Source organism: Stegodyphus dumicola, chromosome 5, assembly GCF_044657685.1.
Source record: "Stegodyphus dumicola isolate Sdum_Otavi_A_Nest chromosome 5, ASM4465768v1".
NCBI lineage: Eukaryota > Metazoa > Arthropoda > Arachnida > Araneae > Eresidae > Stegodyphus > Stegodyphus dumicola.
In genome coordinates this window covers 163,508,392-163,530,060 of record NC_140772.1, presented here as the reverse complement: position 1 = coordinate 163,530,060, position 21,669 = coordinate 163,508,392, and the positions used below count along the sequence as shown (strand labels likewise).

The window sequence follows — 21,669 nt, the reverse complement described above, 5'->3', positions numbered from 1 at the left end:
GTGCAGTATTACAATATCTCACAGTAGTTATCTTTTAACGACTCAAACGCTCAATAGAACTTAATTCCAAAACAGCTAAAGAAAGCTGATCCGCGAATTCGCTACAATCAACAAGAGCAGTTTTCTAAACAACAACAAACTAAGTAACTAACGAACAACAAACTAACGAACTGAGAGGTTTTCCTCCTTTTATAAGATTTTAAAATCGCGTGCGAGAATTTTCTAGAACTTCTACTTCAGTACCACATTTCCAACACCTTCGAGCAACTTTGTTCTCACTCCTACTCCGTATCAAAGCATTGACTTCTCTAGCCAAATCATCTAAACGAGCGATCCACTGGCTCATGGACTTGCATAGCTCTGACTGGGTAGCGGTCTCTATGAGTTGCTTGCTGGGCTGCTTCGAATTTCATGGCGTACATTAGAGCGCTTTTCAAATCTTTAACATCCGCCATTCGCAGTGCTTTCTGTATTTCAGGGTCCCGGATGCCATCGATGAAATATTGCAGCGACAGGATTTCTCTTGTTTCTGTCGGGCACTCCGAAAAGGCGTGATGTGACAGCCTTTCAACATCCGTGGTGAGCTCCTGAAAAGTTTCGGTGGGCTGCTGTTGACGGGATTTTAGTTGAAGCCTGCTGTAGTCTTTCAAACACTTTTCTGCAAAGCGGCGGATAGAGCTTCAAAATCTAGTCTCTGATTTTCGGGAAGCGTCTGCAGGATATCCGCTGCGTCTGCTCTCAGAGAAGCGGCGAGATGACAGGCCTTAGTTTGGTAATCCCATCCATTCGCATCCGAAACGATAGAAAATTGTGTCCTATACACTTGCCAGGAGGTCTTCCCATCATATTTAGATAGTTTCAGAGAGGGACGAGCAGGCATAGGTAAGAATTTAAAACCATCCAATGTGCTCCCTGCCATCGCTACGAATTTCTTTAAAGTATCCATTTCTCTGGCGACTGCAGAAACTCTGTCATCAATTTGTTGTTCGATATGTTCTTGGACGACAGATACTTTTTCTTCAATTTGTTGTTCGATTCGATGTTGGACGGCCGAAACTCTTCCTTCGATTCGCTGCTCCACAGCAGAAACTTTCTCTTCAATTTTTTCTTCACAGAAGAAACTCTTTCTTGAATTTCTCCAACTTTATTTTCAACGGCGTCTATTCTGCCTTCCATAAAATCAAATTTGTTTTCTATTATGCAGGTAATCTCTTCCTTAACAGCTTTTATATCTTCTTTAAAAGTTACTTGACCAGCTTCCAACTTTTCGTGAACGGGTTCCATTTCCTTTTTAACGGATTCTTCCATCTTTTTCTGACCAGCTTCCATCTTTTCCTGACCAGATTTCATCTCATCTTTCATTTCTTCTTTAAATGCAGCAAAGGCTGATATCAGCTGTCTTAACCCACCGGGCGGCTCGCATTCAAATCTATTTACGCCTGGAAAACTGCAGTAAAAATTAACCATGTTTACAATTTTTTTTTCATTTAGAGTGAACCAAAATTGTCCTGAAAACGGCCTTTGTTAGATTTTCTTCCCCCTCCTCGTAGGGCGATCAACAAGTCGTTTCACTTAACCCTCCAGGCGGCAAGGCCGTATATATGCGTTCGAAAATAATGGCTCTCATAGCGGCAAGGCAGCATATATACGTAAACTTAAATTTTGGCTCGAAACGGCAAAGCAGCATATATACGGCCTGTCTCAGAGTGCCCTCCCTTCTCTGCTCTTAATGTAAAATGACAGCTGATAATTTTTCTCTGCGGGAGGTAATTGAGGAGAGGAAACTATCTATTCGCTAGGGGCAAATGGGTTTTATCGTTAGGTTTTGAATAACAGCTCGGAATAAATAGCTCGTTCAAAACTTCCAGATGTTCCAGCTGTTCTGTGCTTATACCAGCTATAGTAAACTTAAATGTTTATATTCGTAAAGAGAATTTTCATTTTCCAGCCTAATTATTCTCCAAATTTTAGATGCAGTTTAGCAAAATGTAATTGGAATTAAAATTAAAATTGCAAGAAACTGCAACAATATTTTGAAATATGTGATTTCAATTATATTGCAATTGTAATTAGCTTCGCAATTAGAATTAGAAAGTAAGTACTTTTTAAATGCAACAATAATGTATGTAATTGCATTTTAATTCTTAAGTCTTACAATGACAATGCAATGATAATCACAAACATTACAATTATATAATCTAATTACAATTACAAATTTTATTGCATCTAATCACAACTACGGTAATATTAGCTAATTACAACGTAATTTTAACTGCAATTGCAGTAGGTAATTATAACTACGTAATTAGGAAAGTAATTGTCTCTGATAATTAGAATTACTTAACATAGTGAAATTATGATCATAATTGTAATTCTAAGTGTAGTATGCAATTACTAAGTAGTTATAGTTAAAAAGTAGCTGTTTTTTTAATTACAATTACAATTTACGTAATTTCATTTAAATTACAATTACTCTATATTTGTGAAATCCAATTTCATATTCAATGCAACTGCAATCATATAATCTAATTACAATTACACTGTCATTGTCACTCCAGTAAGTAATTATAATAATGTAATTAGGATAGCAATTGTTTCTGATAAAAGAAGTTACGGAGCCCAGGAAAATCATAATCTTAATTGCAAATGTAATTGCAGAATGCAATTGAAAACACATAGTAATTGGAATAATATTATGCAATTATCTTGTAATTACAATGTAACAATTTTTAATTACATATACAATTTACTCAAATGCATTTTAATTATAATTGCATTTTAATTGTGAAATCTAATTGAATAAACAGTATAACTATAATTATATAATCTAATAAAAATTACAATGCTATTGTAATGACCTCTTAATTAAAATTGCGCAGCAGATGATTGTAACTATTTAATCAGAAAAACAACTGCCCCTTATAATTTCAGTGACATAGGCTAAGAAAATCGTGATAAAATTTGAAAATTACAGTCAATAATATTATATTCGAAATGTTTCTGCATTTTGGATAATGAGTTTTTAAGTAATACAACGGGATAATCACCTATAAGAAAAATATTAATATTTTCTGTTATGTCTTCTGAATCATCTTACATATATTGTAGTTTGTGGTACCAGCATAAATAGGAGTTTATTTAAAAGAAATATTTTATATAGACCGAAATGCACATAACGTTAGTAAGCAAATATGTATGTTTATGATCTTCGATATACATGTAAACTTAAATTACAAGATTAAGGGAAAGCAAGCAAAGAGTTTATGCCAGTGCAAAGGGATGTTTTGGCAAAGGATTTGTTACGGGACGCTTGTCTTGTTTACATTACACAAGAAATAAATCATAAAAATTACATTTATCCTTTTCTTTTCAGAAAGGAGATCATCAAGGACTAAACTAAGTCTCATAATTTTATCCAACCTATTGCTTTAGCTGGTAAAAAAGGATTCTGATCAGCAATCAGTATGCTTAATTGCTGTGTGTATTAGATATTTTACTAAATCCATTTATTATGAATTACCGCCCAGACAGTAAAGCGGTTCGTGACTCTGGTTGCCGTACCGAAGAGCCTAGGTTCGAATCCCGGATAGGGCATGAATGTAATTTGTTCGTCCTCTTCATAGGTGGCAACGGTGGCCCACGTATTAGTTCCCTCCTTACTAACATGACCGGCCTTAGTAGTGATCAATGTCTATAAACGGCTGCCATTGGGGAAAAAAAAAAAAAAAAAAATTACGAATTGGTCTTTTATTCAACATAACACACATTTTCCATAAATAGTTAAAATGCATTATTCAGTTACAAGTGAAAGTACTTGCATGAACTATTTTCCATCATTGTTTCACGTAAGAACAAATAAAAGTACAATTTTCTTATGCACCTATGATTGTCATATTATTTGGATTACGGTAAAGACTGCAAAGATGCTTCTGTGGAGGACTTTCTAAGGGCCGTAATCTTGCAAGAATTTCTGAGATTCTGCGACGGACTAACTCATTAATAGATTAACGACTTAAAATTGATCTTTTGTTCCCCTCTCATGATTTCGCTTTAAGTTAAAAAAGAATTTTGCAAGCATTTGTATCCTCGTAATTTTTTTTTTTCATCTTCATAATGGCGTAGAAATAACTCACCATATCAGATCAGATTTGAATTTGCTGTAATTTTTTGAAACAGTATGACAAGAAAGACTCGTTCGTAGCGTGTATAACTTCCCCAAATTTGGAAAGTTTTTTTTGTGATGCAATGTGCCATCAAGGAGAAATTTCTAAGGAAAACAAAAATCGTATTCATGAACACTGGCTGTTAAGGCATTACAGAAGATAGCATGATAACTTTTTTAATAATTGATCTTTTGTTCCCTCATGATTTCGCTTTAATCTAAAAAAAAAAAAAAAGTATTTTCAAGCTTTTGTATCATCATAATTTAAGAATTCACCTGCGTATTACCATCAGATAGTAACTTTACTCTGAAGGGAAAAAGTATGTTGTTAGTGTGCCTTCGAGGAGGAATTTGTGAGGTTCTGTGGCCAACTCACTTATTACAGAAGATGATATGATAATTTTTTTAAATTGATCTTTTACCACCCCCATCATGATTTAGCTTTAATCTAAAGAAAAGATTTTGTAAATAATTTAAAGAGTTTCCTGTGTATTACCACCAGACAGAAGTTTTACTTTGAAGCGAAAAAGTAAATTATCATGAGTGTGCCTTCGAGGAGAAATTTCGGAGGTTCTGAGGCCTGACTCACTTATTACAGAAGATGATATCATAACTTTTTTAATAATTGATCTTTTACCTCCCTCATAATTTATATTTATTCTAAAAAAAGGATTTTGCAAACTTTTGTATCTTCATAATTTACAAATTTATTCGCGTATTACTATCACACTCTAAATTTCTCAGAGTGAGATTTGAAACGTGACAGCAATTTTCGCTCCGTTTCGTGTTAAACAAGGCAAGTTTACTGTTTTGGTAACAGAACATATTTTTCCACTTGCAAAATGACCTTGGAGAAGGGAGTGAGTTAAGGAGAAGAACGACTTCCGGTCGTGCCCCTACCCTCGCAGAGTGACCATTCAGTTTTGCTGAGGCGCTATTTTAAGTAGTGCTGTAGAAGTAACGAGAAATTGTGTACCCGTATGTATTCGTTACTAGGTGAACCAGTACCCGTAACTATCGTATCGTTACTCGTTACTTTCGGTAAAATCGATGGGTTATCCGTATCCTGAGCCTATTTTATCGGTCTACGGCCCTAAAAAGGACCTTGAAAAGTCGCATCGCATTGAATCACGTGAGCTATTCTACCCCGTGAGAACTGAGTAGTGCTGCGATAGGGAGTTTTGCGTCGTATTTTTGGGTAGAAATAATTCACTTTATTTTGGCTATTATTTTTTGGTGCACTGGATATGATTCATTATTAAATTTTCTATTTCTATTTCTAAATCCAGAAGCGCCTACGGAAGGCAGTCAGGAAAATAGGAAAAAATAAAATAAAAAAGAAAGAAAGAAAGGAAATAAATATTACAATAATAACATTAATTAGTAATTAAAATAATAAAAAGTTACTTATTAAAATACTTAATTAGAATAATAAAAAATAGTGATTAAAATAATGAATAATTAAAGTAACATAATAATTAGCAACTGAAATATAGAATACTTATGAGTAAAATTTAATAAAAATGTAAAAACAAATAAAAATTAAAATAATTTTTTAATTTATGATGACTAATTAAGTAATAAAGTAAAATACCAGATCTTGTCTTATTGGCTTAGTATCGTTTCGTCCTTTCTCATTTCATCCCCAGCTCGAAAAAGTGTTAATCCGTTTGCTGCCTTCCCCCACCAATTCCCTCTTTCCCGTTTCATCCGCTGTTAGAAAAATGTGTGTTTACTTTACGATAAGGCCAACGTCTGTTTACTTCAATTAAAATGGTTTAGAAGAGATGACTGTTTCTACTTCGACTTTTGATTTTTTAATACTAGTTAATATTTTATGCAGACAAATTATGTTGAGCAGAATAATGAATTTCAGACGTGTTCAAAAGGTGTGTATCTGAATATAATAACATTTTTGTTATACAGTATCCATTTTTTTTTTTATTTCACACATTTCTAAAGCAACAGAAGTACGGTATCACTATTTTGGCACACACATCAAAAACATGTATAAATAAGATTAATGTTACATTCCTTATTAAAAGTAATGGGTCCTCTTTAAATGCAACCATTCATGCTTTTAGAGGATTTTACATGTGGTGGTCTTAAAAAAGTGATGTTCACTACCAATGTTTGTTTATGTTCCCCAAAATAAAGATCTCTTAAGAAAAGACCTCTTAGAGATGTCGTAAATAGATGATTAGCTATAATTATTTTCCAATAGATAATGGAATTAATGTAATTTAATGTCAATAACTCGAGAAAGCAAGTTTAAATACGGTGCAACAAAAATACAGAAGTATTTTAAATGACGAAAATATTCATATTTTGTCAATGTCAGATTTTAAAAAGAATTAATTTTGGACAAATTATAAAATCTAACTTTTAATGTCGTTTTCTGGTTTCTATATTTATATCTGCCAAAGTTTTATACTCGTTATGAAAAAATAAAAATACAAGAAGTTTGAGTCCCGTAGGACAAAGATTGACCGGGAAATTTAGTTTCAAAATTTGCAATGTTTGATGCCATTTGTAACTTGCCTTCGGGTATCGCTTAATTAAGTTAGAATAATTCGAGGAAATAAGTTTAAATGAAGTGCAGCAAAAATAAGCATAATTTAAATAGTCATAGAAGAAAGTCACGCGGAATCCATATCAAATTTTTACTTTTTCATAATGAGCATAAAACTTTCCCAAATACAAATACAGAAACTGGGAGACCGCATTAAAGATTAACTTTCGTTATTTGTCCGTTATTCGTTATTTCGTTCGCTGCTTCCCCCATTCCTTTTATCAGAACCGCTAATAACGAAAGGGTGAATTTTCCCCGATTCATCCCCTTTCTAAAAACTCCTTGTTGAGACTTTTATTTCTTGAGACAAGGAATGCTATATTATAAACGTCAACTTGCTTTTTACACTTAACAATATGATCGATAAAAACATTCGCACATGTACAGGTTAAGTACGAATTAAGAAAGAACTTAAAAGAAATTTAGAAATTTATAAAAGGTAAGGAAATTTTTATGTTACTTTATTAGAGATAATAGTGAAGCACTAAATATTTCAATCAGTGTTATTTCATAATGCTAAGAGTATACCTTTATTCATTTAAGAAATGGCCCACCAGCGGTCGAGCGGTAACATCGCTGAACACTGGTAGTTCCGACTTGAGTTCGATCTCAATCGAACGGGCTGGCTTCATAGACATTTTCGTGGTTTTTTTTTCCCCCGTACGAGCTTACAAGCCAGCTTACAACCAACCATACGAGCCAGCTTTCCTAAGAAAGTGCTCTACGAAGGCGTTCTTCCTCTTAGGCACATAGACCCAATGTGTTTTGTCATAATCAACTAAACTAAATCATTTAGGAAATACATCAGTTGATCACTGCTCAGTGTACATCTGCTGTTTGCTTACAAAAACACTTTGTAAAGACATTTCGACTATTTTGCTAATAATTCTGGAAGGCTCATAAAATACGAAATTATGTTACACTAGCTAACAGAGAACTTAAGTCTGCTTAATACAACAAAAATCTGCTTAACTTGCTTTCGTGTCTTTGGGAAACGTAAGTATATGCAGAAATAAATATTAAAATCTATCACGTATATTTGTAATGATGTAAAACATACTGTTTTGGTTCACGATAATGATAAATATGCATCATGTTATGACAGTTTTAAAAAATCACAAATAACTATACATATGCTAGACTTCTAACAAAATTTCTTTTGCAATATGAATATGCATTTATTATTATATGAGTCGTAAAGTTCAGTATTCGTCATTTTTAGATTCTAGGTATATGACAAATTTTTTTTTTTTTTTTTTAATTTTCGTTTTGTTTTTAAAAATTAATTCACTTTATAGCTTTTCTTCAATTTATTATAAAGGAATAGGAGTTTAAATTTTGATTATATATAATATGATATAAATTCATCATTCATTAATAATATTTTATGTATAGCAGAAAAATTATTATTAATGTTTAAAATTTTAATTTTTTTAATGATTTGTCTTACATTTGTTGTATATTTGTCGAATGTATAGCTAAATATTTCAATTATACACAATGAAGATTATGCAGACAACAATTCAGCTGGCATGACAGCTAATTGCGAAAGAAAAATTAGAGTCTTATTGCTGTTAACTCTTAGTAGAAGCAGCCATTTTTAAACTGACGTTAAAATAAATTTATATTATATGTTAATTTATATTATATGTTATTTATATTATACGTTAAAATAAATTTATATTATATGACGTTAAAATAAATATATATTTTTAATATGGTCTATTAGAAAATAACTATACTGAATCATTTATTGACGACTTCTAAGAGGTCGCTTTCTGAAAGAGACCTGCATTTTTGAGAACACAAACATACGTTGATATTGAACATCATTCTTTTAAGATGCCAGAGCAAATGCACAGAGCTCCAAAAATATTCTAAAAGCATAAACGGTCACGTTTAAAATGGCTAACTTCTTTTAATAAAGCCTGGATATTAATGTTCATTATACATTTGTCACATTTTTACTTTCTTTCAAAACAGCGATACTGTGGTTCAATTGCTTTAGAAATATGTGAAACTAATAAAATGGGCCCTATGTTATAAAAAACTAATTATATTCAGCTACACACCTTTTGAACATGTTTTAAATCCATTATTCTAATCAGAATACTTTGTGTACAGAAAATATTGAATCAATATTAGAAATTAAAAGCTAATTGAGATTAAAGTAGTAAGAGTCATATCGTCTAACCCATTTTAATTGAAGTAAACAGGTGCTTACTTCATCGTAAAGTGAACACCTGTTTTTCCAACAGCGAATGAAACGAAAAAGGAGCCCACCAGAGCTCGAGCGGTAAAGTCGCTGAACACTAATAGTTCGGTCCGGGGTTCAATTCCCGGCTAACGGCTAGCTGCACAGGCATTTCGTGATTTTCTTCGTGTGTAACTTGCATATGAGTCAGTTCCCTTTAAAAAATACTCCACTAAGGCCTCCCTCCCCGTAGGCAATAGCCCTAGTGTGCTTTGCCGTAACCGAATAAACCGAAACCGAAAAAAAAAAAAGGGGAATTGGTGGTGGAAGGCAGCGACGAAACGTCGTTTTAGAAGAATGGGCTACATAACCAAATTTCTATCAATATTCTGGTAAACACTACATTATTTTCTCATCAAAAGCCTAAATTTAGTTAATGCTCGGCTTAGTTCTTAAATTGCAATTTCAAGCACAGCCCCAAACAAGACGATGTCTGGTATTTTATTTCATTACTTAGTTATTCATCATTAATTTAAAAATTAATTACATTTTCATTTGTCTTTAATTTTTTTGAATTATAGTAATAATCATTTAATATTCTAGTTGCTAATTATTTTATTATTGTAATAGTTATATTATTTATTTTTTACTTTTATTTATTTATTTAATCATCTTTCCTGATGGCCTTCCATAGAGCTCCAGCACCTCTAATTTTAAAAATTAAGTCCTGACTACAACCGATGATTGCAAAAATAAAAGTCAAGTAACTTATTTAGTGATAATTAAATAAAATAAAAGCCAAACCTTTTCGCCTTACTTGGCTTTTATTTTATATATATATATATATATGTGTGTGTGTGTGTGTGTGAGTGTGTGTACTTTACATTTAATTATAAGGACATATATATATGTACCTTACGTTTAATTATAATTTATTTGATATATATATACATATTTACGCTTGGTAGTATTACCGATTGCAATAAAAAGGGAGGTGCACATCTAGATGTTATAACAGACCCATATACAAAATTTCAACGTTCTACAACTAATCGTTTTTGAGTTATGCGAATTGCATACATACGTACTTATACATGACGAAAAAAATCCCTTTCAAGTATCAACTTAGAGTCATAATCATTAGTCATAAGTATCAGCTTAGAGTAAATGGGATTAAATTTAACAATCAGTTTTTTTTTTTTTTTTTTTTTTTTTTTTTTTTATGGATTCCGTAATCGCCAAAAATGGATATTTCCGTTAAAATATGATACCCAAAAGTTTTCTCGATTACAATACTTACTACAATTTTATTTGGTACAAAGAAGTAAAGAACCTATATTAACCTACATATTCTTATATAAACAATACCTAAGTGTAGTATGTAAATATTTCAAATCAATAAAATCTCACTATGGCACGCTCAAGGGGAAAAAATATCATCTAAATTTTCAAATTACAAACATAAATCTTAATGTAAAAAGCAAATACAAAATAACGCTTCACGCTATCAAAATTGCTCATCTTCTTAAATATCAACAACTAAATAGTATTTCAACTAAAACACATAATGTAAACAAGAGTTTGCCCGATTCCCCAAACAATTCAAAATTATCTATGAAAAATATGAGCGCAATGTGACTCAACCGTATCATTCGTATTCGAACAGCAACCGCATCTTTCGTATTCGCATAGAAACCGCATCATTCGTATTCGTATAGCAACCGCATCATTCGGACTCGAATAAACCGCATCGTACGACAGATGCCAGTAACCCGAACAGATGCGAGTAACGAAATGAATTTGTGAGTACCGAATCGGTACTTCGAGTCAACCGATGTACCCGTTACTCAGTAACGAATACATGCGGTTTGCTCCAGCTCTAATTTTAAGTGAGGACAGTTGTCTACATCGTAACAATAAACGCAGCTCCTCTGCCAAAAGTAAGTTTAGTTTTAAAATATATATACAATTATTTCTTAATAGAACTATCTTACTTATCATAAATTATAGTCTTATATTTTAGATTTATGTGTAAAAATTGAAGGATGTAATGAAAAGGAGTTTTAGTTGGCTCTTTTTTTAGGTAAATTTGCTTTAAGAGTGTAATGCTGTAACTTCGTTTTATTTATTACGTACTGTTAACACAATAAAAGCTATATATATGGATGGTACTTTTTGTAAACACTTCTTAAACAATTTACACAACACTATCGACTTTAATTATTCAAATTCAGTTTCGCATGCATTCCTAATTCGAGTACGAAGAACAGCGGTGGGGGAAAAAAATCCATACTATAGAGTTTTGATTTTTTATAACACAAATTATTTGTTAGAATTGCAAGAAATAAAAACCGTATACTTTACTGAATTCTCTGTTAAAGTCATATCGTTTTCAGCTTATAGCAGTTTTTCATTGATTTTTAACTTCTTTTTTTTATAAATTCTGCTTATAGTTTGTAAAAATAAAATTCACTTACTGTTGCAAATCTGAATTTTTACAAAGTATAAACACTAGCACTACCTGTGTCATATCAGCATTCTAACACTTATATTTTTGCAAATGTATTATTATTCTCGATAGTGTAGGTGTAGCTCATATGGTCTCCTCGGTTTCTTTCACTGATTTCAAAATTTATTTGCATGTGTCATTTTTTCTCAATTTATTATTATTTTGTCTGATTTCCATACTATGTTTTCTAAAAGTGATTTGAAAGTGTTTGCAAAGAAAATTTAGAAAACTGCATACTCGAGTTCTTGTTTCGGCATGAAATGAAATACAACGGTTAAGATACAATCAAAGATATTTTAGAATTCTGATTAAAGAATGTGTTCTTCTAAGGTAATGGGTTGCCAAAAAGTTTCTTAATGTTACAGTTTTGGGGCCAATTTTGAGAAAATGGGGAAAGGCTAAATTGATTTCAGTTACTAACATTTATTTTATGTAATTTTTACTTACGTATGCTTAATATTATGTTTTTTTAATGTTCATTTAAATTTATATGCGCTAAATATAATGTTTCACAGGCTAATTTTTATTTATAAATGCTTAATATCATGCTTTTTCTCCGAGCATTAATGCACATCCCCTAAATATTGACCACCAGCGGACGAACAGTAAAGTCGCTGTAATCTGGTAGTTTGGTCCTGGGATCGAATCACGTGAAGGGACTAGCTGCATGGGCGTTTTCATTGTTTTCCCCATGTGCAACATGTATACGAACCAATTTCCCTTAGAAAGACCTCCACGAAGGCATCCTTTCCCTTACACAGATAGTCCTTGAGGCTTTGCAATAAGCACACACACATTCTAATATCATACTTCTTCTCCTAATATACATTTATATGCAATAAATATTATGCGTTTTTGCCTGCCTATAAGCTTAATAATTTTCTTTCTACTTAACATTACTGTTGAAACTATTCCCGATTAGCCACGAACCCACCAGCGGCCGCGCGGTAAAATCACTGTAGTTCGGTGAAATCCTGTGAGGTTTAAATCTCGTGAACAGGTTGGTTGGAAATTTAAAAAATTTCATCCCCCTTTTTTTTTTTTTTTTTTTTTTAATGAAACAAATCTTAAACAGCTAAGGTTGCTCATTTAAAACTTTTATTACTTAAAGTTAAGAAAGGTAGTTTATAGATTTCTTTAAAGACTAAGGGTAGGAACTTCTTAAACTAGAAACCATATTAAGAGAAATGTTTATCTTATCAAATGCATTACAAGCACATATAATTTTCATTATACGTACTTTTAATGTCATAATTTGTAAATGGACATAATGAATCGATAAAATAATTATTATCAATTGAGCGCACAGCGAAAGTAACAAAAATTATTTATTGATGCTGGTAATTAACCAAATTAATTAAAAAATACCTTGTTAATTTACTAGACACGTTTTTGGGAATATAATCTGTCTTAATACTTTTAAATATACATATAAATATCTAATTTCCGCTCTTAAGAAAATTTAGTTATGACTCAAAATTTTGAAGTTCCATTTAACATATCATTTGATTTATCTGTGATTTTGTAATGTAAATAAATCGTAATATTTATGAGAATAAATTAATATCATATATAACCACTGTTAAATCTATTGAAATTGTTTATTACACAGAATTAATTTCAAGTTTTTAATATTTAAAGATAAGAATTAGTAAAATTTTATATAAATGAAACAGTTATTCAATAATTTTTTAAAGATTTCTTTCCTGTTTTTTCTAAGTAATTTTGTCCCCTTATAGTTTTGAATTTGCTGTTCTTTCACCTTGTGTGTCATTCTGCGCTATATTGCACTGATTGATATTTAGTTGTCATTAAAATTTAGGAAGAATGTTATACTACAGTCAAAAGTCGTTAATCCGGACTCGTCGGAACTTCGGCGATTCCGGATTATCGATTTTTCCGGATTATAGATCATCAGTTTAAATCTCGTAAGATGGCATACAGAAATTCTAAAATTAAAAATATGAAACCGTAATTTATGAAATAAAGAACAATTATGATCTAAAGGGTATCAAAATTTGCAAAAAGAAAAAGCTTAATATTTATTTGTTTACTTTATTAAACATTTCTTTCAATGTAAGTTGTTTAAGTTTTGCTTCGTTTCATGTGATAATACTTTCTCTTTAATTCTATTAAACAGACATAATTTCTTGTTCAGTTACAAAGTTCCGCTGTTCTAGTCCTATAATTGCTGTGTCAAGAACACCGACTAATTTGTCAATAGAAATTTTTTCGTTTTCAATAACCTCTGTTACTTTTCTTCGCTATCGGAAGCGAATTATAATGACGAGAAACTTGTTTTAAATCATATATCAAAGACGGAGCATATCGAGATGAAATACTACATTTGGTAAGGAATTATAAGCCAAATAAAATAAAAACATCTGCGCTGAAGATAAGGATAGAGCTGACAAATCAACTTCCAATTCATTACGCGCCCGCCGTTGCGTTCCCCCCACCGAGCAGCGTGAAATTGATAAACAGATTTCGGATTTCAAAACATACTTTCGCTTTAGATCCTTTACGTATTAACAAATATATATCGGAAATTCTATTTGATATAATCGAAAGTTTAAGCTTACTTTTATAAAATTGCTCTTACAGTCTGCAAAAAATAATAAGCCGGATCCAATTCGAAAATTAAGGAACAACGCAATCATCAACATTAACTGAAATAGATAATTAGATAATTTTAGCTTATACGTCTATTATACATAAAACGCGCACGCGAAAACGTATTCTGCACTTGCGCACACTCATATGCGCAGTCGTAAAAGGTCTTACGCGCACGCGTAAACGCCTATGCGCATGTGTCAACGCGGCGCATGCGCAGAAAGTTTTTAGTTTTGAGGTCCGGATTATAGATCATTCCGAATTATGGGTGTCCGAATTAACGACTTTTGACTGTATATATTTCTTACAGAAGAAGGCGTCACTGGGTTGACGTTTCCTGATATCACAGAAGATGACTTGAAAGAAATGAACATAAAATTAGGGCCCAGAAAGCATATTATGCAAATTGTGAATAGAATAAGGGTAACAATATATTGTCAATAATGGAATAACAATGAAGGATAATTTTATATTATTATCTGAAACGTCATTTTCTTTTTAGTGCCCATCAGTTCAAGCGGTTGCTTCAATACCATCAGATGAAAAATGCACTGAAAAGGTCTGTCAAGATGCAAGTGCCATTTCTCCACAGAATATACAAAGAAAAGAGGTGTCTTTAGACATATCCAAAATATATAACCAGTGTATTTCAAACAAGGTAATAAAAGTTGTCTTTTAGTTTTAATTATGTAAAAGAACACGTTGTGATTTATTAGTCGGTTATTACAATTTTCTCAATTTTTTCAGGATTCTTTTGATATCAGAAAGTGGGTCAGCAGTCACCCACAAGGCAAACAGCTCTGTGACAACTTGGATAGGGGTTCCTACAAGACTGAAGACAGGCAGCTGCTAGTTAGGATAGTCTGTTCAAAATTAGTAAACTTATGTGGAACTGTGTAAGTTTTTTTAGTGAACTTGAAAATATTTTCATTGATTTAAGTCTAGAAGGTATAGATACGTTCTGAAAATTAAGAAAATATTTTATTTTATATGAATTTCAAGAATTTTCCATTAAATTATTTTTTTTATAGCTACCCATCCTCAGAATGGAAGGAACGTACTGCAGAGGCATTAGTAAATGCATTTCCATTGTTAAAATCAAAAAGATTCCCACATGGGCATGTAAGTGTTCTTTAATTTTCAAAAAATTACTTTAAAACATGTTATCTAGTTATGTGATGTGTATTAATTTATGTGCAGGAAAGCTTCTATGATAAGACCACAGGAATAAGCTTTATAGAATAGGCCTGAAAACGCTTAGGAAGTCCATCAAAGAAAAAAAGGATTAGCCAAAACTTCAAAAATCTGCAGAATAGAACCATCTCTTGAAACAGAACGTTTGACTAAAGAGGATTTAGAAGAAAAGGTTTTTTTCAGCTTTCGTAAAATTCATATTCATAACATTTTAAAATATTTCTATGTTATAAATATTTCATCTATACTTAAAGAAAATGTTTGAAAATTAGTGCATATAAATTTTTTGTTATAGATAATGTGGATGAAATTTAAAAATCCCATAGAACCCAATAGACAGGCGATTTCAGATATATTGTCTGAAACAATGGCTGACAGACAAACTGAAATAAGAGATTCAGGCATGACCATAACAAATGTTTTAGAGAGATATCCCAGGCTACAAGATTATAGAGGAGATATGGTAAGAAATTTAGCTAATTAATTTTCAGTTAGTAATTGCACTTTAAATTTACATATAAGCATAGTGTATATTGGTGATCTTTAAAATGTGTCGAGCCAGGAAATTAAAATCAAAGTTTCAGCATAATCAATTCAAAGAATTTCAGTTCAAAATCATTTTTCAGCATTATGTTAAAACACATAAGTTCTTGTAATAATTTTCATTCAGGATATGCTTGGTTTAAGAAACTGAACCATTAACCACATGCATTCAGTTTTTAAAATCAACATTTTTATGAATATGTACTAGATAACCTATTTTTGATTTTTGTATAAACTTACTGGAAATTATGTTGTGTTTGCAGATTGATGCAGAATTTTTACGCATGCATCCCAATTCAGACACTTTCTTGGGAAAGTTTTCATCTTTTTATGTCCCAAGAATTTTGAGATATGCTGAATCAAAACGGCCTGATCTTCTGGTACCAAGTATTGCTGATTTCAGTGGTAAAGATCTTTAAAAATTTAACTAGGATTATAAATCATATAATACTTTAAAACTTTTTTACGTACTGTTTTAATTACCTAAAGTAATTTTTTATCTATTACTTGCATTGGTCATTCTTAAATGGCTTATAAAGTTTTTTCTTCTGGCTTGTAAAAGTAAGCTGTAAATCCATGTACCTCTAGTACCAAAGGCCTTTTTATGTAATAAAAGTCTGTGTATTTTTTTCATATATATAGATGATCTAAAAGCATTAGTTTTGCTCCCAGAACTTTTGCCCAGCCCAAATTATGGTAAAGGAAGAGGGAAAAAGGGAAAAAAAAGGTCTCATTCATTATTAATGAGTAAATACTTGGCATAAGTCTATGCATAAAAAATAATTTCATATGCTTAGCTAAAATTCTTTTAATAGGATAATATTTTTAGTTTGTAGTGTATGTGTATGCAAATAAGCTATTGATACTATATGTAAGTGAATTGAGCTGCATATCCTTTGAACTTTGCTATATTTTCTTTCTTGAAAGGTTCATGTGTGATATTTATGTAGCTTCAATTAATAATTACATTTCACATGCAATTGTTATCCAGTTTATGTCTTTTATATATATATACTTTTATTTTTATTTCTGTAGAGTAAAGGCAAAACAAGTATTTTGGCATCAGGCTGTTATTTACAAAAAAACATTCCAAATTCTGCACTTCTAATATTTGCTAATGTAAGTATTTATGAGTTTTGTATGTTTTGCACTTTCATTTTAAGAGGGCAGATCATATTTAAACGAGCCATTTTACAACAGTGAATGTATTTGGCCTCACGTGGCTAAAATTCATGTTCTCAAGCTGCTTTCAACTGTTGTACCCACAGATGATGCATCGTCATTTAGCTAATTTTTGTAGAATTGAAATGGCATTGATTTGAATGTCACCTACATACTAGCAAATATTTCGAGAGAATAAGAAGGTTTGTATTATGTGTGATGTCTTTGTATCATCTAAAGCATGACAGTAATCATTTCTATGGATGTATCATATAGTGAACATAGATTTTTTTTTTTTTACTTGTATAGTGTTGGAGAAATTGCTTGAATTTTAAAAAGTAATTCCAGTCAGACTAGGGCAATTATGAAATCAAGAACAAGCATCATAGTTTAATATGAAGAAATGATATTTGGTTTCATAAGAATAAGCCAGACTAATTCTCCATATTCTTTGTTCTTTTTACATTATTTATTACACTTTTCATGCAGAAGCAATGCACAAATAGCAGTATGCATTACTATCCTATTCTATATTTGCATCAATATAATACTTAAATATTCCTATATGTTTTGATACTGCACTTTTACAGAAACTAAAAGCAAAAGGCATCTATGTGCATAAAATTACTTGAGTAGTATTTTTGTATGAAGAAAAAAATTTTCTGGCAATATTTTTTAATTGGAAAGATAAACTTTCTAATATGGATAATTGGTATTTGACTTGCCCTCATAGGTATGGATGTATTCTTAATAAAGAAATTTATTTTCAGGGAATAGAAGACATGGAGTCTCTTGAACCAGGGCAGAATAAGCAACCGATTCTAGTGTGCATTTCAAATTCATTTTACATTAAAGCAGATAACAAGTTAATAGCATGTCCAAATCACGCCATGAAGGCATTCGACATTTTATTTAAATCCCATTTCGTATTTAGTGTGCAATATGCACATGTATTAACAAATTTTTACAATTTTATGGGAAGTTTTTTATACAATATAAGCACTCCTAGAGCATGTGTGGACTCGTTAAATACATGTTTCAGCAACATAGCTATTGAGTAAAAATTTATTGCATTTTTAATATTTTTATTATATTATTATTATTGAGTAAAAATTTATGTATGTATAATATGTTTCTTAATAAAGAGTTTTTCATGTATTGCTTGTTTTCATTTATTTTTAAATTACTTTGTTCATGGAAATTATTATAATTCTGCAGATTAATGATTTCTACTCATATTTAACCAATCAATAAAGTACATATTAATTTTCAGCAGAATTATGAAACATGAATGTTTATCTTACACATGTGAGCTAATCCATATTATTTCACTTTTACTTTATTCTTTCCACATGAGACTTCGAATTGGAATTAACATATATAAAAATAAGTTTAGTCTAAAAGTATATGTAAACAATTATTCACCTATAATGATTAATGTATAGGAATTTGTATGCATATAACTTCTCAAAAGTAAAAAGTGTTGTAAGCTAACTGAAGATAAGCTTTATTCATAATTTGGGGTTAATTAATTTTAAGTTCTTAATGATTTTGTAATAAGAAATAGAAACAATTCTTTTGCAGTATATGAAGTTAAAAACAATAGCATGAGAGTATTTTATGGTTAATAATTTTCTGAATCTCATACATTGCAAATAAAGCTGAATAATTTAGGGAAATTAAATTCACATTTTTTTCTTATTTCAATGTATATTAAAATTTATTATTCGATATTTTTATGCATATTATGCTCAAGTCGACAAAGTACTAGTAATATCAATTCACAAATTGTATTAATATATTCACTTATAAGTAGCATTTAAAGAAGTTGAATCTATCAGAATATAATACAGGTTTACTGAGACATATATACATGATCAGCTGTTTTAACACATTCAAATTTTCATTATTATAAAATTTTTCAAGAAGTATTTTTGATAAATTACATTTCCAAATATTGCGATTATTTAATTTAAAATTTAGCTTACAATTTACATGATTATGTGTTCTAATCTTGTGAATAAACATAATTTGTTTTTTAAAATTAAAATATGTATACAAAATTTAGAATATATATCACTATACATATATGATTCATCTAAAATAATTTTTTGAATTTCTTTTATGAAACTAAGCATTTTTTGATTTCTCAAACCAAATTTTGAAAATTTCTGAAATATTTATTCAAAGATTTAAGTATCTGAAAAACCTTTTTTATTCAAATACCAAGCTTTAAGTGCGAATATCTTGCTATTCCAGTTTTTAAGTTGCTTTGATTTTAATATTGCTTTTTTATTGCTTAGTATACATAAAGGCAAGAACCATGTTTCTGTAAAATAAAATATATTCTGTGAATTTAAAGTAATTTCATATCAGAAGTACTGTGAGAAAGTGATAGTGTTATTTCAGAATGTTAAATATTGTAACATGACACCGAATTTCCAATATTTTAATGTGGATGTAATATTTTGATATATATATATTTCGCTAGATTTGGAAAGAAAAACTATATGTCCAAATAAAGAAGATATGATTATCCTAAAACAATGATTTTTATTTCAGTGATGGTCTACTTTGATTCATAATCGTCTTCATGACCAATAAATGTTTTTGTAAGTACATAGGTAGCAAATCTAAAACAGCAGATATTTAAAGTCACAATATAGCATGTTAAAAAGTAGTGTAAAACATTTTTTCAAGATAATATTAACCAGAAATCTAAAACTTTGCCTCAGCCATAAATTTTACATAGCAAATACCAATTTTCAGTTTGCCAATAAAACAAATGTAAAATAATTATATAAAAATCGCACCATCAAGGAGTGAGCAGACTATTATGACTCCTTGTAATGTGTGTGGTTTCACCTGAATATCGGGCGGTATCTCGCTATCGGCAAGAGTGAACGAAGAAAGAGTCACTCCTTTTTTTGTGTGAGAAGCACTCGCACTTTTTATTAGAGTGAAAAGTCGTTCTTTTGAGGTTGGTGCCATTTTGGCATTAGAGGGAGGTGAGATGTCACTCTTTTGGAGTCGGATACAACTCTTTCGAATTTAGAGTGATCAGATAGTAATTTTACTCTGAAGCGAAATAATGAATTATCATGAGTGGGCCTTCAAGGAGGAATTTCGTAGATCCTGCTGCCCAACTCACTTATTACAGAAGATGATATGATAACTTTTTTATAATTGATCTTTTAACCCCCTCATGATTTAGCTTTAATCTAAAAAAAGGGTTTTGAAAACTTTCGTATCTTCAAATTTTAAAAAGTTACCTGCGTATTACCATCAGACATTAATTTTACTCTGAAGCGAAAAAGTAAATTATCATGAGTGTGCTTTCAAGGAGGAATTTCTAAGGGAAGTTGGCTGGTGTTTAACGGAGAGAAGAATGTTAAGCGTGTTAAAAAAATAAATATTGGTGTTTTTCTAGACTTTAGAATTGAAATTAAGATAGTAAATTTCACTAAATAAATAAACAATCGAGTCTGCGTTTACTGCATTACAATTTTCTTGTTCTTGTTTAGAAAATGAAATTAATTTTAATGTGGATTTGCTGATAAGTTTGCTTACAACTCTTAAGTGGCAGCATGGATTTTTTCCTCTCCATATGTGACGTATATTAAAACAGTTTCATTTTAGACATGAAGGCATTCGGCTTTATTCACTATGCAGTGAATGTTGCTTGCTATTTTTAACAAACGAAACCGTATTCACGAACATTGCTTGTTCTGACCGACAAGTTGATTGCACGAGCCCATGTGTAACATATACGAACTAATTTTTCTTAGTAATACCCCCCGACAATATTGATTAATGTTAACCTTAATTAAATAAAACACTTGAGTTTATGAAATCGACGAGCATTATAAAGGAATAATTTTTTCCTGGTTATTTTTACGTTGTAATATCATATATATATAGAAGGAGAGTCATTTAGAAAACCTGATATAAATGGTCATATTGTATAACACAGCGACCGAGCGGTAAAGTAGCTGAACACTGGTAGTTCGGTTCGAGGTGCGAATCCCGCGAACGGACTGGCTGCATGAGCGTTTTCATGGATTTTCCCATGTGTAACGTGTATACTAGCAGCTTCCCTTAAAAAGTCCTCCATGAAGGCATCTCTTTCCCTTAAGCAGGTAGCCTTCGAGGCTTTCCATACTCTCACACACCCATACTGTATAACATACATATTCAGTGATTCTCGGAAGTGGACACAGATAAATTAAGTTTACAGATAGCATTCGTTCAGTTACCTTAAAGTATTGATCAGAAATATTGACGATGAAACACCATAGCTCCAGGAACGTTGGGTAAGTAAATTGCCTGTGATCAACTCATTCATTATTTGTTAATGAATGACAACATAACTTTTATAATGCATTTTTTGCCTCTCAGGAGCTCGCAATAAATCGCCTTAAGCTAAAAAGATTTTGCACTGTAATTTTTTGAAACAGTATGACACGAAAGGCTCCTGAGTAGCTTATATAACTTTCCTCAAATTTGGAAATTTTGGAGTGATGAAATATGCCATCGAGGAGGAATTTCTAAGGGAAAATGGGTTGTTGTTCGGGCGAACAACCACCCGTTTTCCCTTAGAAATTCCTCCTCGATGGCACACACTGCATCACGAAGAAACTGAAGGGAAGGATTTTTTTACGTGCTTTCGCGAAGGCAACTCTAAGGAGAATTAGGCTAAGAACCTCTTGAAGATTCACTTA

At 31.1% G+C, this 21,669-nt stretch overlaps 1 protein-coding gene across 2 annotated transcripts; it reads left to right on the top strand.

Annotated features, from left to right (window-relative positions):
- The first annotated feature begins 13,972 nt into the window (after positions 1–13,972).
- LOC118181250 (uncharacterized) lies at positions 13,973–18,040 on the top strand. Of its 2 annotated transcripts, XM_085816365.1 has the most exons (9): positions 13,973–14,473; positions 14,553–14,708; positions 14,798–14,946; positions 15,082–15,172; positions 15,251–15,416; positions 15,540–15,707; positions 16,051–16,192; positions 16,823–16,906; positions 17,719–18,021. In XM_085816365.1, exons 1-5 carry the CDS (start codon positions 14,417–14,419, stop codon positions 15,293–15,295), a joined length of 498 nt encoding a protein of 165 aa, XP_085672491.1. In that variant the 5' UTR covers positions 13,973–14,416; the 3' UTR covers positions 15,296–15,416; positions 15,540–15,707; positions 16,051–16,192; positions 16,823–16,906; positions 17,719–18,021. The 2 variants fall into 2 exon arrangements, with proteins under 2 accessions (XP_085672491.1, XP_085672493.1); XM_085816367.1 differs by lacking the exons at positions 13,973–14,473; positions 14,553–14,708; positions 14,798–14,946; ... (1 more) ...; positions 15,251–15,416; positions 15,540–15,707 and having other exon boundaries at positions 15,787–16,192; positions 17,719–18,040.
- Positions 18,041–21,669: the final 3,629 nt, after the last annotated feature.